At 36.2% G+C, this 16801-nt stretch overlaps 2 protein-coding genes across 2 annotated transcripts in view; one reads left to right on the top strand and one right to left on the bottom strand.

Annotated features, from left to right (window-relative positions):
• LOC135685395 (uncharacterized) overlaps positions 1-4131 on the bottom strand; it is a 20491-nt gene extending 16360 nt beyond the window's left edge. Inside the window, exon 1 of the mRNA XM_089112766.1 lies at positions 3995-4131. Within this exon, the coding sequence (XP_088968892.1) occupies positions 3995-4047 (53 nt within the window). The 5' untranslated portion in view covers positions 4048-4131. The remainder of the gene's footprint in view (positions 1-3994) is intronic.
• LOC135685385 (uncharacterized) overlaps positions 1-16801 on the top strand; it is a 22272-nt gene extending 5471 nt beyond the window's left edge. Inside the window, exons 4-20 of the mRNA XM_065201312.2 lie at positions 524-857; positions 1169-1340; positions 1936-2445; positions 3332-3653; positions 4074-4244; positions 4657-4884; positions 5438-5910; positions 6130-6405; positions 7057-7367; positions 8385-8644; positions 8869-9144; positions 10749-10998; positions 11794-12094; positions 12717-13055; positions 13570-13806; positions 14264-14452; positions 14993-16801. Coding sequence (XP_065057384.2) covers positions 524-857; positions 1169-1340; positions 1936-2445; positions 3332-3653; positions 4074-4244; positions 4657-4884; positions 5438-5910; positions 6130-6405; positions 7057-7367; positions 8385-8644; positions 8869-9144; positions 10749-10998; positions 11794-12094; positions 12717-13055; positions 13570-13806; positions 14264-14452; positions 14993-15088 — 4745 coding nt within the window. The 3' untranslated portion in view covers positions 15089-16801. The remainder of the gene's footprint in view (positions 1-523; positions 858-1168; positions 1341-1935; positions 2446-3331; positions 3654-4073; positions 4245-4656; positions 4885-5437; positions 5911-6129; positions 6406-7056; positions 7368-8384; positions 8645-8868; positions 9145-10748; positions 10999-11793; positions 12095-12716; positions 13056-13569; positions 13807-14263; positions 14453-14992) is intronic.

Raw genomic sequence — 16801 nt, 5'->3', positions numbered from 1 at the left:
GTATTAGCCCCCATCCAAAAATATACAAAAATAAATAAGCCTATTTTGAGGGCTAATTTGAGGATTTACGGTATACATATCCAGAATGCTCCAGTGCACTCTTTTTGTTGTTAACGTGATTTGATAACAAGGGTGTGGCCTGAGAAAATTGGACAAGCTTTTTTAAAACCTTGTAATCTTTTTTTTTCAGCAGGTGTCATCAACTCTACCCTGTCCCTTACTTAAGACTTCCTGGGATCTAGAGCGTCCACTGAAAATGGCTTTATCTGGCAACTATTACCAATAATATTGCTTTTGAGGCGTTTTCCCTATAAAGATTGCTGCTACAATTTTCATGTATTTGTTAGAATCATTTACTAAATTCAAGGTGGCTGGAAGACTTTCAAAGCTGGACAGGCACAGGTAGAAGGGGCACTGCTTTAGGGTAAGGGACACTTTTTCAAAGAGAGGACTTTTTGAAAGGAGCATTTTGATGCACACGTTTTTCCAACTTCCCTGAGTGATTTGGTTTTTTTGTTTCTAGGTGATCCAACAGATTTGTTTGAGGTGGTTGTCAGCAAGGATATTACTGTAGTTCAGGGTTGTGGTCTTGGTGGGACATCATTGATTAATGCAAATGTTGCATTGGATGCTGATCCAAGGGTTTTTGAGGATGAAAGGTGGCCACTGGAGATAAAAAATGATATGAAAGGCATGATAGATATTGACCGTAAACATGTAAATGAGATGCTGTTGCCAACTGAATACCCTGATAGTCTGCCAAAGCTAAAGAAGTTTGAGGCAATGGAGAAAGCAGCTAAAAGTCTTGGACTTGTTGACATTGAAGATATTGGAAAGATTTTCAGAAAGGCACCACTGTATGTTCAGGTTCATTTAACTTGAAACTTGAATGGTGAAACCAGACATTTTTGCGTTGTAGCTGTTAAGCTCCACTTTTAGTTAAATCACCGGACAACACATCTACAGTATTTAGCCATTTTAGCCTGCATCATAGAAAAATCGAATTGGAAGATAATTTTGAATTGTCTGTTGAAACTCAGAGCTATCACATAGACTATCAAGCTTTGCAAGTCAAGATAGTACTGCATGACTTTTTATTGTCTATTTTAAAATCCAGTTATGCAATTTATCTTTCCAAAATTAAACGTTTCCTTGTTTTTGTGTTCAGATTCGTTAACTTTGAAAAAGAAAAATCAAATACAAGGCAGCACAGGTTCAACCAGCCAGCTTGCAACGGCTGTGGAAACTGCTGCAGTGGGTGCAATACTGGTGCAAAGAACACACTGAATATGAATTACTTGCCAGATGCCAGGGCACATGGTGCTGAGATTTTCACTGAGGTAACTTTGTTTTCCCCTTATCAACCTGTTTTAATAGCTAGTTTTCCAATACTTTTCCAATTCATGTAGAAATTCTTTGTCAAAATATACATAACATTATTGCTTCTGGCATTAACTAAAGACAACACACAAATGGTGTTTATATATTTTTGGTTTGATAAGATTTTTATCAGAACGTTTTCAAACATTGATATGTGTTTGTGATTTATCAGCCTTTGAATGTTAAACACTGCAAACACTGTAAGATATTCAACACTGCAAACTGCAGAGGGTTGTAAAAATGTTTGACAATTTCAATTTGAAATTTTGTCTTCTTGAATATTGGCATAGCTGTTGTGTGATATGTTAATGCTTTTTGGTACTTGTGATTGTATTTTGGTTGCTTCTCGCCTCCCTCATCACTCCCACTTTCTAAAAAGAGTACTGCCTGATATTCAAAGTAATTTCTTAATGATATATATAGCTGTATTGTCCCCTTTTTGTAAACATTCTTTAGCCTTCTTTGTAGTGAATTTTGTGCCTCATCTTTAGATGATTAACTTGTTTTCCTCTTGTAATAGACTCCTGTAAAAGACTTTGTTCTTTCTGGGTTTAGGTGTCTGTAGTATCAGTTGAAAGGGACCCGTATGCCTCACTCTGGAAAGTCTTTTATAAACGTCAAGTTGATCATAAAGGCTTCAACCAAGCGGAACAAGTTGTCCGTGCAAGCTACGTTATTCTTGGAGCAGGCTCCATTGGATCTACCAAAATATTGCTGAAATCAAAAGAACGGGGGCTAGAAATATCAGAGAAGGTTGGTTCAAGATTTACAGGGAATGGTGACGCTCTTGGGTTTTCTTACCATGGCAACGAAGAGGTGAATTCGATTGGATTGGAAACGGGTGATTTTGATGATTTCACTGAAGAATGTCCCGGACCAGCCATTACCTCAGTCATCGATTTCAGATCACTTCCTGGAGTTTCATGCAAAGATGGCATAATTATCGAAGACGGAACTCCACCTGGTGCGTCAGAGACTATTCTCAAGATAGCATTGTCGTTTGCTAGCAAGACGCTTGGTGTTAAGACTTTCCCTGCTTCGAAGAAGTTTGAGAAATTTATTGAGGTATTTTAGCTCTGCTTTTTCCTACATGTTACCTGTAAGCTAGATATCAGTACCCTTAATAATCCTTTTTTGGAGCTATTATATTAAGATGCCTGCGTTTAAGCAAATATTAAGCAGAAGGTCCGTAACATCACATGTTTTTAATGTTCCATCATTTACTCTTTAAACTGTCTAAGTATTCGATAGCGTGTCAGTTAGAAAAATATAGTCATAAGTAATGTCTGAGAGTTTCTAAGAAATCTTAAATTCCTCTATGTTATTTATGAAGAAAGTAATTGACGGAGAAGAAGCTATGAACTCTTATGTTTTGATAAGCTGAGCTTTTCGGATTCCCCTGAAGTTTTTTCCCTCATTGGAGACTTTCTCATATTGTCATGTTATCAGGGTAAAATATCAAGTTCAATATGCTAGAAAACACGAATATAGTTTATTTTTCAAAGTAATTTCGATCTTACGGCACGAGCTATTACGTAAGATTTGTCAATTAGTGTGTTTTCAATATTTATTGGATAGAAAGCTACTTCTATAAAAGAAAGTTTAGAGTAGATTGCTAGTTAAGATACCATATATCCTCAAATTGAGCCCCTTCGTATAAGCCCATTTCTTTTTAATTAACCCCAACGTTAACATGCCAGTTATTACACGGCATAGTTATTATTTAGGCCATTAAAAATCATATGTTTAACAGAAAATGAAAATGAAGCATTCATACAATGTTTTTGTCGTCAACATAGATAGCGTTATTTTATGTCAGGAATTGAAATGTTGGCGTTCGATAGCACATTAAAGGCATTCTTTCTTTAATAGTAGAAAGAGAAAGTGTCGCCAGTGATCCTTCCTCTGGCAACAAATTTCCATGCTCTAAAATCAACAAAATTTTTCTTAGAGATTAAAAGACGAAGAAATCAAGAAAACACTATCTTTTCTGTGCATGAGTCACGATGACTCGGCTGGAATTGTCAAGCTGGATCCAAAATCTGGTGGTGCGTATGTTCATTGGGAAGATGTTGGGCATCAAAAGATATTTGAAAGAATAAACGAGCGTTTGCACCAAATAACAACGGAGCTTGGTGGAACGTTTCTTGCCAACCCAGTGTGGAGCAATCTTTTTGACAAACAGCTTATTACTGTTCATCCTTTGGGCGGATGTCCTATGGCTGATGATGGGGAAAATGGTGTTGTCAATCATAAGGGACAGGTTTTTATAGGTAAGATAAAGGGGTAATTTCATGTCTTAATTTTACATGTTATACCACTTTCTGTTTCGTCATGTCTTTGAAAAATAGTCAGAGATTTCTGCTTTTTGAGTTCCGTCAATCATGTAGACTGCCTACGTGTTTGATGAATTCAGTCTTAAATGTTTAGAGCATTTTCATGTTTTGGTTAAGTATTTACGCACTTTCACTTCATTTTTCAAAGCTTATATATTAAGAGAATCATCATATGATCTTACAAGGGCTTTTGAACCCAAACTACTTACTAGAAAAGAGCTCTCAAGACGCAGTCCTACAGGCTAGTTGCCATAAAATATTGATATAAGTTCACATACAACTTTATCCAGAAAATGCTAAACTGGCTGCTCTGTTTGTTATTCACATTCATCAATTTTGATTGATTCTTCGTTGCAGGGGATTCTGACGATGTTCACCCTGGCCTCTATGTAATGGATGGTGCTATTATACCAACATCGGTTGGGGTTAATCCTGCGATGACCATTTCAATCCTTGCTGAACGATGCTGCAGATTGCTTATAGAAGATGCTGAATGGAAAATTGACTACAACTCAGTTAAAGACTTCAGTATGTTTTTCTTAATCTTAAGATATAATGCTTATAATAGTAGATTGATTTTTCCTGCTCTCTCCTACCCAAAAAAAGTTCAAAATGACATGAAACATGGACATGTAACACCTGGTAGTACCATTATGTTTCTGCTTTTTGCGTCGTTTAAAATTAATGGACTTTTGAATTTTACACAGCCTGTGCCTTTTTATTACAAATTTTTTCAGTTTAAGTTACATTTGATCCTTACTGTTTTTCTTAGTTGGACCTACTGGACTAGATTTGATGTTTCTGCTCAAGTCTTTTTGTAAATTTGTAATCTCGATCAAGACTTGTCCTTAGTCCAAATTCTGCATACTTCACTGACCTTAACTGTCCTGAGAACTTAGTCCAAATTCTGCATTCTTCACTGTCCTTTTTTGTTTATTAGGTACTATCGCAAATGCAGATCAAAAACCAGGAATTCGTTTCACTGAGAGAATGTCTGGCCAGGTGACAGTAGAAGAAACGGGGGAACTGTCTAACTGTGAGTTTGTTGTGACAGTTGAGTCACATGACATTGATCACATGTTGTATCATGATTCGAATCACGAGGCCTCGATTGTTGGGACTGTCACGTGTCCAGCTCTGTCAGATGAACCACTTACAATTTCTTCAGGTACACCTTTGCTCTGGATTTCTTGGAATTTTGTTTATCTCCAATATCATTCCTTGTTCCAACTGGAAATTTCCTATTACTTTGAACAAAAGGGCCTTTCTGTTTTCAGTTGGTGTTTTTGTAAATTTTTGTAAAATTTGAGTTTGCAGTCTGCTGTTTAATTCACAATTACTTCTGAAAATCAAAATCAAGAACGACAAGGCAGCTATACATAGATTGTGAGGTATCAATCTTTTTTTTCTATGAAACATGAAAAATTCGGTCCGAAGCTAAGTTTTAGGTTATCATAAAGGTGAGCTGGTTAAGTAACGCACTGTCTCACCTTTGACGTGACCATTCTTGATGATGTGAAGCTCAAAAATATCCATAGTTAAGATGAAGTTGAACTAAGAACAGTCAGTAACTAATAACTTTAGTAAATTGTTCCAGAATGTTTGCTTTTTTCAAAGCCATCTTTAAATTCTGTACCACGGAAAGATTGTTTATACATATATTTAATATGGAAAATGTGTATTTATATAATTTTTGATTTATTTTGTTGCAATTCTTTTAGGTGTTTTCAACTTGTTTATTGAAAGTACATCGATCGTCAATGCTAAGGAAATGCTGTATAAGTTTATCCTAACTTCGGAAGAGAATAAACAATATCGCTTTTTTGGAAAGAAGATTATCAAAGCTGATAAAGTTGGTGAAACTGGGTTGAGTGACACAACAACTTTGTTTATTGAAATCTTTCAAGGAATAGAGGAATCTGGCCCATTGATTGCAAGTGGAGTCTTAAAAATCGGATTTAAAGACTTTTCAAAACAACTAGATACAATGGAAATTTTGAACACAGAAGGCATACTCGAGAAGATGAAGTGGAAAGTGAAGTTTGGTAAATTCTTTGCCAATGTCCTTTGGAATACCTACAGTGGAATAGCTGAATGCAAATACCTGGATCCAAACGCTCCTCCAAGAAAGAAAAGGCCCTTGAAGCTTGGTGATGCCTACCCTGAAGTGTACAAAGTTACCACCGATGATAATGTATGCTTTTTCAATGCACTTTTTATAGTTTAGAGCTGTTTATTTTGCATGTTTATTTCGCAGACATGTTTATTTTATTCGCACACTTGTGTCTTTATTTGCACCAATTTTTCTTCACAAAAAACATGGGTACTTATAACTTTGTCATCCATGTATACAGTGGAGTATTTTATCAAAAAGATAGTTAACGCATTTAAACCAATTGAACTTTTTTTGCAGGTGGAACTGCGGATAACGCGTTACAACGGTGGCGGAAAGGGGCCACTTGTGGCATGCCATGGAATGGGAACAAACACAATCCTTTTTACATTGGACACGATTCCAGTCAATTTCCTTGAATACTTTGTCGAAAGAGAATATGATGTCTGGCTATTTGATACGAGGCTATCAACGGCTTGTCCTTGGGTGTCTTCTTTGCACAAATACAGCATTGATGATATTGGTCTCTATGATTTTCCTGCAGCTGTCGATAAGGTGCTAGAAGTTACTAACGAGGTGAGTTAATAATCTGCCTATATCCTTCCTTTTTTACCTTAAAGGCACTATATCCCGTCATTCAGACATCCAGTGTTAACCTACGGAACGTCTATGATTGAGCCTTACATTGCCGATCGGATACGTAACAAGAGGTTCATTGTAAAGTACAACCAATGGGAATTTGAAGGACCATCAAAGTGCGTCAGGACGTAGTCCCTTATAGCGCTAAAAGTCTACTGTTCTGTCATCATAATTAGTTTTGTTGAAAACAGTCCACTTTTGAAAGTATAGGACACGATGAAAAGTAAGTTCACAACTGTTGATTATTATTAAGCATTGTCGACATTCAGCATTGCTTTATAAATGCCTCCCTGAGCTGCCCAATTCATTTGGGTTTAATCTTGGTGCAAATTTATTATGCTTCTCACAATTTTGAGAAGTATGTAGACTATATCAGCTTCAATTGGTAAATCACAATTTTTGGTTTTCTTTTATCATTAATTCTAAAAATATCTTTGATTTCTCATCGCTTCCTCGTTAAAAGATTAACGTTCATAATATTAAGTAAAGATCATGTTTTTTGATCCCTTTGATAGCTCCATCAATCCCAATGTTCAATGTCGACCTTTTTTATAGCCCTACGGTAATGTCGCACTTTCCTCATTCTAGAAATCCGTACAAATCTTGGTGCATTGTGTCTCAGCAGTTGGTTTTTGGATATCATTACTGTCCGGAAAGGTGAAAGGTAAAATCCGGACCGCAATAATCAGCCAGGCGGTTGCAATACCAGAAGGGTCTTTTATGAACCAATTGAAGTCTAAAGCTCACCTTAGCCAATTCCTTGATAGCATGGGTGTTAAGACGGTGTCTGCGTATACGGACAAAGAGAAGAAATCTAACGCAATGAATTGCTTTGCCAGGAAGATAGCGAGAGCTTCGACAAGCAAAAATGAGCATTGCTCAAGCGATGTATGCCATAGGTATGTTTCATTACTTTGGCAACTGAATACCTGTAAGATTTTTAAGTAAATATACCCGTAAATTGGTAGATATTTGGGGGGGGGGGGGGGTGAAGGGCTCAAAATTTCCGACTGACAAAGATCAAAGCTAATTTTGCCTGAGGGCCTAAACTTTAATAGTTTCTTACCAACAAAACCTTATAAATTGTCTCGTTAATAGTTATTCAGCTGTGTGATAAAGTTTCTAGATTTCTTAAATTTGGGGAAGGTCGAGCATAAAGACTGTTAGTTTAATTAGTGCATCAAAACATATGTAGTCCAAAAATCAGGTGTTAATTTTTCTCCTTCTACGACTTGCCCATTGCTCCACTATCTTATCTAAATTTAAGCTGTCCAAAATAGGGGGGGGGGGGGGTTTGGGGGGGCTCGAGCTGATAGAATTATTAGACTAAAGAACCATCTTTTGAAAAACGCACTAAAACGCTGTGAAATTGCTGTGAAATTGTCATAAGCCTCCATATCCATCACAAAAATATAATTTGCTTGATTCTTGTCACATGTTTTTTTCTGTCACTGGAATATAAACTATGACCATTAACGTCACTGTCCCTCAATTGTATTTGAACTGAAAAAGCGTTAGACAAGCTTGTTTTAGTTTGTCAACGAAGTGATGTCCTAAACTAATGATCAGGAGCTTTTTTGACATACTTACCAGGGGGGGGGGGCAATTCCCCGTTTAGCCCTAGTTAACTTCCATTGTTTAAGACAATAGCAAATATCTTTCTCTGTATATAAACCGAAAAGGCTATACTAGCGATCGTCATACAGTTGGTCTTTTGCATGTGTCAGGCACCGCGGAGCGTTGAGAAAAGTGGGGGGTCTGAAAAAGTGGGGGGCTAAAACCGTATAAAAAGATGCATTTCTGGTTGTTTGATACTTAATATTTGCCATTTTTTGCAAAAAGTGCCCCCCTGCTCCGCGGTGCCTGTGTGTTTCTACTGATTCCTGGTTGCTAAACTGACATCTTACTTAACTCAGGATAACGTTCTTCTATGGCTTGATTTACGAGCATTCCAACTTCAATGTCGATACCCATGATATACTACACGAGATCTTTGGCACCGCTGCAGCTGGCTATTTTCACCATCTCTCAAAGTGCTTCAGGCGGCAGCGCATCGTAGACAAAGACGGAAATGACGCGTACATACCTGGCCTCGACGAGTCTGGTTTTTGTACCTGTGATCCAACTGCATTGGAGTGGGTGAAGAATGTCGACGTTCCTATTTATTTGTTTAGCGGTAAGCTCTTAAAAACCTTTCTTGTTGGTTTGTCTGCAATCTTTTTAGTTTTTTTGATGGACTGGCAGTATCAACATTGCAACAACGTTTAACTCATCTTCATTTTCATTTATTGCCAAGTTTTGTCTAAATGTGTTGTGGCTTGACAGAGCTCACACACTGACCCATTCTATCCTTTTCTGTTGATGTTGGATGGGACCATTATATTCTACTATTTGTTCTAGGGAGCGAAAATGAATCTTTCAACCTTCACAGTGTCAAGCGGATGTATGAAGCATTGAAGAGGGTGAACCCCAATCAGGATTATGGGATGGATGTCATCCCAGGCTATGGGCATGTCGATCATTTTATTGGGAAGAATGCGTGCTATGACGTATGGCCTAACATACTTCGATTTTTAGACAAATATGCCGAAAACAACGTAGCAAAAAGCAAGAAGATAGTCAAAGGTTTGAAAAAGGCGATAAAAAAAATGCACATGGTTACACAAGGTCGCTCAGGTTTGTTTTTTGCCAGTTTTTTATGGTGACATTTTTTAAGGTATTTGAAATTTTTAACCTTCCTCTCGCCAACAAGCCAAAACTTCCCATTCCTTAAAAGATTACTTTGGTGTGACTCATGTTTATCAGTCGCACGATCTGCTGAATTGTACGGTGCTAGGACAAGAATGTGATTCTGTTTAACAGTTTGTGCGCCTGTTTTCTATCTGGTTAGTAGTTGTTCAACTTATTGGGGATAGTTGGTTAATTGTGATTGTAATTTTATTGTGGCCAAGTTTCACCTTGTAGGGTCGCTTCAAATCTGAATCGTAGCGTTGTTTCTTACCGTAGCCTGGTTTTAGATTGTAATGAGGTAATGAGGTACTAGGGGGTCGTTTGTATCTTAGTGTGGTTTTTTATCGTTATGTGGTTTCGTAATTTGGAGAACGATCGCGGCTTGGCTGATCAAGCACAATTCTTCACATGAAACGACGCAAAAATAATCACACTACAAACCATGCTAAGATACGAAACTACACTACGATTTAAAACGAGGGGTGTATCACTTCAAAAATTCTCGTACACCCTGCTAAAAATCCACAAAAATCCACTAAAATCCTTTCAAAAATCCAGAGATCCACAAAGAAAATATAATTCCGTGAATCCAATCAGACTCGAAAATGTGCAAGAAATGTCCGGTACCAAGACAAGGGAATAAGGCCAAACTCTGGCAACATCAGCGTTGAATCATGGGCTTACATTTTGGACGAAAATCTTTTGGATCAATCAACGACATCATCGAAAGATACGGTTTATGATCTGGACGATGATCTGGATGATTTGGAACAGTGAATACAGAGACTTCCCGTTGAATGGTCCATTAAGTAACATATGATTTAATGAAAGTGCCAAAACTTGATATCGTTGCAATGAAGATAGAATATATTTTAAAATGGTATGCATCAAATGAATTCAAATGTCATCATTTTTTTAAGAATCCCGAAGAAAAGTGGGCGGAGTTTTTCTGACACCCTGTCCACCCTGCATTATTGTTATACTTTTGATATAGTTGCTTCGTCGAGTAATGTTTTTAAGGACACGGCTTAATAACTTGTTTTGATAATGTTGGCGATAATCGGAATTGTCAAGCAATCAAGCATAATGAAGCTAGATGACTTTTCTTTAAGATTTTCAGAGGAAAAATCCGAAAAATTTGCTAAAGATCTGAAAAAATCCGTAAACCCGGACCCAAAATTGACGGATTTTTCAATCTGAAAATATCTCGTACGCCTTTTCATGGAGTGATACACCCCTCGATTTGAAAAGTGCCCGTATAAGAAACTAAACCACTTTTGAATTAATTTAATGGCACTATGTCCCGACCTATACTCTGAAGGGTTGACTGATGAGACATAGTGCCTTTAAGCTTTGGTGGTTCAACCCACCGTTGTATTTGAATACAAAGTACATTATGTAGCGATACAATTACAGTGATATTGTCTACGAGTATCAGGACCTTACTTTTGCCATGGAGACGACCCCTTACAAGGATATCCTAGTTAACGGTCTGATTGGCTTTCAGGAAAGTGTTCTATTAAATGGTTCCGTTTATTTTTCTTTCGCAGAAGCGAGCAAAGAGGCGAAAAAAATTGAATTTCCGACAGTGTCTGCAGAAAGGGAAGTACTGTCTTATTCTAACCCGCTACCGGAATCGGACGACTCTGACAGCGAGGCTAGCGACAACGACCTCGAGGATGCAAGCCCCGATGAAGTTCCTGCCTTACGCAGAAGACTCTCAAACATCTTGCCTGATGAAAAGGCTATCATTTGGCAAAGGAAGAAGATTGTGAAATGCTCGTATCAAAGGCCTCCCGAGTAAGATATATTCGTTTGCTGCCTGATAATTGGAGAAATTTATAATAAAATAGGCCTTTTTTGTTTATTAGAAGCATTGTGCATTAAAATTTTCCAGGCTGTTGAGAAACTGGAGTACTCAACGTGGACCTGGGTTTCTTATGAAAAATGAGTTGAAATGAAAATGTTATTTTTTGCTTACTGTTACATTTTTATTATACTTAATCTTTGCTTGTTGTATACCATTGCCTTTCAAAAATAAAAACTTTCCATCATTTGTCCACATTCCAGTATTATACCCTATTGAAATAAGACTTTCCAATAGCCAGTAATTACGTGGTCCGCGTAATACTAAAGGTTGGTTGTGGAGATAGGTGTTAAATGACCCCAGACCATGACGATTCTAAGTAAGGTAGCATATGTTTAACAAATGCTTCAGTTACATAATTATGATAATAGTGATGCATAACTTACTTTCAATAGTTGCTATAACATTGTAACATAACTTGATTACACCCATACGAAAATCATTTATGGTAATTATGAATATGCAAAAAATACTTGTGTATTCTCAAAGCCTAAATTTACTACTCTATGTCTGTTTTTCTTTTTCTTGTAATATTTTCGCCCAGATGGGTCAGATATCCATTCCTTGATGATGAGGGTTAATTTGATTTGATATTCGTTTAAGGTCTAGGATTCGTTTATTCATCATGGACATGTTTTATTGTAGCCTATTTTTATATCCTTGGGTTCATTGTTTTTTAAAGTCTATTTCATCTGTATCAAAATCTGTGCATTCCTTCTGCATTGCAGATATCACCTCCCAACTAGTGATCCAAACTCTTGTGAGAAGATCGTGGTGAAAAAAGTATTGATGTCAGACGAAACTGAGAAGCGAGAAATTTTCGTCCTGAGTGACATGCATTTAGGTGGTGAATGGAGTAAAGAAACTGTTAAGAAGTTGGAGGATTTTGTTGTGACGCTAGCTAAAATAGCTGAGAGGTTTGTCCATGCGATCGTGTTACTAGGGGACGTCTTTGAGATGTGGATGACACCAATCACATGCAGTCCACCTTCAAAAAGTGAAATGTTGGAATACCTGAAAAAAAATGAGGTGTGTTGATGACTAGCTCTTTGGTCAAGTTCTAAAATTGATATACCTAAGGTTGCGAAAAAGAATTGAGCAAATTCATGCCACTGGTTGTAACGGTCATCCAATAAACATAGAAGCGACTACTATATAAGGATTGATAATGTTTGCTTATTTTCTGCCATTTTCATATATTATTTCATAAATAAAGATACAGATTTATTTTTGTATTTATTATGGTCTTTGCGATAATGGTTTTCCGCATTGTACAATGGTAAATGTTTGTGAGTAAAAATCGATAACAAAATCACTGTTTACCAGTCTATCATAAAGCGCTCGATGCCGTATGGGCAGAGCTGTACACGCTTATTGTTGTAAAGAACAGAATGGTTCTTGGTTGCAACTCCGAGTTTTACGGCATGATACGATCGGCACGCAGTTGTTCCTGGTGATCGCATTATGCGTGAAACTTGAGTAGCAACTTAAAACCATCCTGTTCTATACAACAAATAAGTGAGAAGTAAATTGCTTTTTGAATTCTTCACATGCCTCTCTTACCTAAGAATGCTTGTAATGTTGGTATGACAATCCTACAGTCGTTTTATAACATTTTTGCCGAATTTTTACAGAAAAATATTCGTTTTAGAAAGTTGTAATGGTAATGAAAGCCATTCAAAAGATGGCTGAAGATGATGACGTCAGGGTCTATTATGTTCGAGGCAACCATGATATTGATATTGATGAAGAGATGGTGAAAGAGTTGTTTGGTGAAAAGGTCGTATTCATTCCTGGAAAATTGATCTATATTATCAACACAGGGTCTCAAGAGTACAGAATTCGCTTTGAACATGGTCATGATTACGATTTGTTTAATTGCACGGACCTCGCTCCGATGGAAAGTCCCTTACAAGGGAGGCCAATTGGTTACTATGTTTCGAGGTGTGCTCAATCGTCAAAAGAGACCTATTTCAGTGATACAGAAATGGTACGTCTATGAACTAACTATAAATAGTATTATAAGCAGCATTTGCGATTTTGCCCTTTTGGTACAAATTTCATTGTGCCAGACTTGTTTGCAAATCGTGCTGAAAACCACCATGAAAAGTCTGAGATTCAGTGCAGATTTAACTTGATTTGTATCAAGTTTAACTATTAACATAGAGAGCGGATAATCTATCTTTTGGTAATGGATTGGTTTCTGATTCAAGTCAAATATCATTTCCATATAAAAAAGTGTCAACAATCGATGGATTCATAGAGTGCTAAAGTGCGACGTTTTAGGAAATCTGTTTTTTGAATTTTTAACTTTTGTACCAAAACCTGAAAGAACACCTAGAATTACCCTTAAAGTACAAAGTAAGTTAAATTAATTGTAAATTGACTTGCCCACATGATCACAGGCCCTTCCCCAAGAAACATGTTTTTGCTCATATCGTTAGACAGGGATGCTGGCTAAACAAAATCCTACTTAACTATACTCTTTTTCTTTACACTTTAAGGTCATTCAAGATTCACTTCGGTGGTTCTTATCTATAATCCCAAACAAGATTGTTGGATCGACTATTGCAGAAATACTTAGCAAAGGATTCTTTCAAAAGAAACTGCTCAACACAATGTTTGAAAACGCTCTAGACTTGGAAATTACAGATGATACATGTATCCTTATGAATGATGGAAAATGTGTTCGAATCGTGGATTTGATTAAATATCCGTTTATAAAGCTGGCAATCAACAAGGTACGTTACGCTGTCTAATGGAGCATCTGAACATAGTGATATATGGAATGTTTGTAATGTATAATATCATTGCTAGAAGCTGGAAGGGATTAAGGTTTCTAATTTTTCAATATTGAGACCCAGCACGTTGTTCACAGGACGTTTTGAATTGGGGTTTCTTCTTTCTAAGTTTATCTTCTATAAGTGTATCTCTAAGTATGGTAGTTGTTATTCGTTTGATCCACTTTTCTGATAACTGTTTTCTGTAGATTAGAATCCCCACACCTTTGTTGCAATGTACATAATATTAAGCATTAGTTGCAGCAAGTTGCATTTGAAGAAAAGCTCGACGTTGGTAAGAGCTTTGGTAAGCACGAATCTCAGAAGGAGATAAATCTTGATTTTAAACAAAGAAGCGAAAAAGTCGCTTTTCAACTTTCAATGGGTGAACGTATATGCAAATTTTCCTTTCTTCCAGTATGGCTCATCTCGTGTGTTCAGCATGCTGGAAGGTTCACTTGGCAACTTTGAAGATTTTCTTTTGGAGATGAGTGAAGATGTTATTGTTCTCGGCCATACGCATATGTTTAGGAATGCAAAGTTTCTTGGAAAACTTAAGAATATGTATTACGTAAATAGTGGCACATGGATTGACTTATGCGAGCATGTAAGTTTTGCAGGGCACCTTATTTTCATTTTTTTTTCGTTGGCATTTTTTGGATCAAAATTCAATACTACAGATGAAAAGGGAGTTTTCCTGTACTTATTTTGATTTCCTTTAAAACCAAAGTAACATTGGCCTTTCAAACATTCCTTGGTTTTTATCTAGCAAATTCCGTTGTTTCAAAACGATCAGTTTTGTAAGCTGCGGCCCATTATTTCTTAATATTTCTCAAACAAATTTGTTAAAGAAGAGACCTAAAAGTTTGTACATTTTGAATATTTCATTTATATTTCATAATATATTTGCTTTAAGTAACCGAAAACTGAATGAAGACTTGAAAGAGCAGTCTTTGGTGTTGATTTAGAAAAGAGTACTTTACTTAATTTTTCTTCATCACACTAAATCTTTTGGCTAGAATTAAAATATAATTGCTATGAATATATATGAGAGCTTAGGATACCTGAAATGAACTTCAAGCGGAATTAGGTGCCTTGGCGAAAGTATTCCTTTTTTTATTGTATAAAATATTTCATTGCCTTTCAGTTTTCATATGTGAAGATAATTCCTCCAAAGAAGAATGAAGATGGTCTCATTCAGGTTGAATATCGCTCAAATAAATCTTGTGATTCCAGCGATTAATAGCATTTTTGATTTACACGTCGTGGAAACGTCATAACAAGCTCTCATTACTATGTGAAGTTATAAAAACGGTAGAAATTTATAATATTTTAATTGATTAATATGCTTAGCAAGGGCGGAATAAATATATTTCAATAGCATAATACAATATCTATTATATTTATTGATATAATCTTTATTGAGTAATTTATAGACAATCATGAGTCATTTGTGAGTAGTTTCTAAATGTTATGTTCTAAACAGCAACAAGATTTTCGAATAGTTATATCAATATTGCGTGAATATTCTACCAAGACTACAGTCGACAGGTTTTACCAGGTCACATGCTTCTCGTGAAATTTTTAGAGTCAGACCTTTACTTCAAACGGTTTTTATACCTATAAGAGCTCTGACAAAGTAGGTAGTTGTGAAAGTAGCAAATGGAATTCTATTTTATGAGGGAAAACTTACACACAGAAAAGAGTCTAGACTGTTCAAGGTTTCTTACAAGCTTGGAGGCTATTTAATAGAGGGTCAGCTTGAGTCTATTCAAAAAGGTTATTTAAGCCACATAGATAGATTTTTTCATAGGACATGGTAGCGGACAGAATTTGATGTTTCAAGGGAACCTTTCAGAATAATATTTTACGAAAATGATATATTAATTTTGTGCTTAAATTATTTTATTATTGTTGCTTGATTTTAATTATCACTACTTTCTGGAATTGTTGAATCACGTTCGTAAGTGTGAGGGGCATGTAAACCATTGCTTAATCATTTGAGGGACTGTCGGAAAATGTACGCCAACCAGCATTAAAAGCAACGAGCCCAGATAAAAGAAACAGCATCACTTGGGGAATTTGAACTTTGTATGATATTCCACGTGATAAATTAGGCTTGCTGGTCATATTTCGAACACAAACACGTACCTCTATAGCTACTGTCTGCCTGACTCTCATGACATAGGTTAGCGATTTGTTAGCACTTAGGCCAAGCGTATATGTGTCCCTTTTATATGGAATCATTGCCTTTAAACCAATTATTATTAGTAATATTAAAACAATATTAAAGTATTAGTAATAGTAAAATTAACAAACATTACCAACAAAAACTAATGTAGAAATAATAAATTTACCATTCATGAAGTATTATTCACATGTGCAGACTAAAATGCCTAGAGTTGGATTAAAGATTCGACAAAGTTTACAGTTTCATTTCTAAATGGTAGATCTTGAGCATTGTATGTTTACAGATGGATGGTAAAATCGAAGATAATGATTATATTTGGCAAAATTTGAGCATTGTATGTAAGAATGAATGTACCCCCGAATCGAAGTTGGTTTTCAGTGGGACTAGCAGACTGAGAAGGAGATTGGCTAAAATCGAAATATAACGGACAGGGCTCATGAGATCATTTCATTGCATCATTCTACATTTGCTTTTGATATGGAATATGTTTGATAATGTTGCGTAAAGACATAAATTTTGCAATACAGGCATTGTATAATCATTTTGATCGTTGAAGTATGCTCAGTACTGTTGTTACTTGGACTTCAATTTATATAACTCACCATTTTTATATTATATTTGTACTACATTGACGTGAGAAGTATTTGTGTTTTAGACAGTATCCCTTTTTGCAATATATATCATCCTTGTAACACGTATGCAAGCCTTTTATTTTTAATCTACCACAGAATTTCATTTAATATATGCACATATAGTCACCAGCGA

Source organism: Rhopilema esculentum, chromosome 15 (genome assembly GCF_057945365.1).
Source record: "Rhopilema esculentum isolate cy_ngs chromosome 15, ASM5794536v1, whole genome shotgun sequence".
In the NCBI taxonomy this organism is placed as follows: Eukaryota; Metazoa; Cnidaria; class Scyphozoa; order Rhizostomeae; family Rhizostomatidae; genus Rhopilema; species Rhopilema esculentum.
This window is presented reverse-complemented; position numbering and strand designations above follow the sequence as displayed.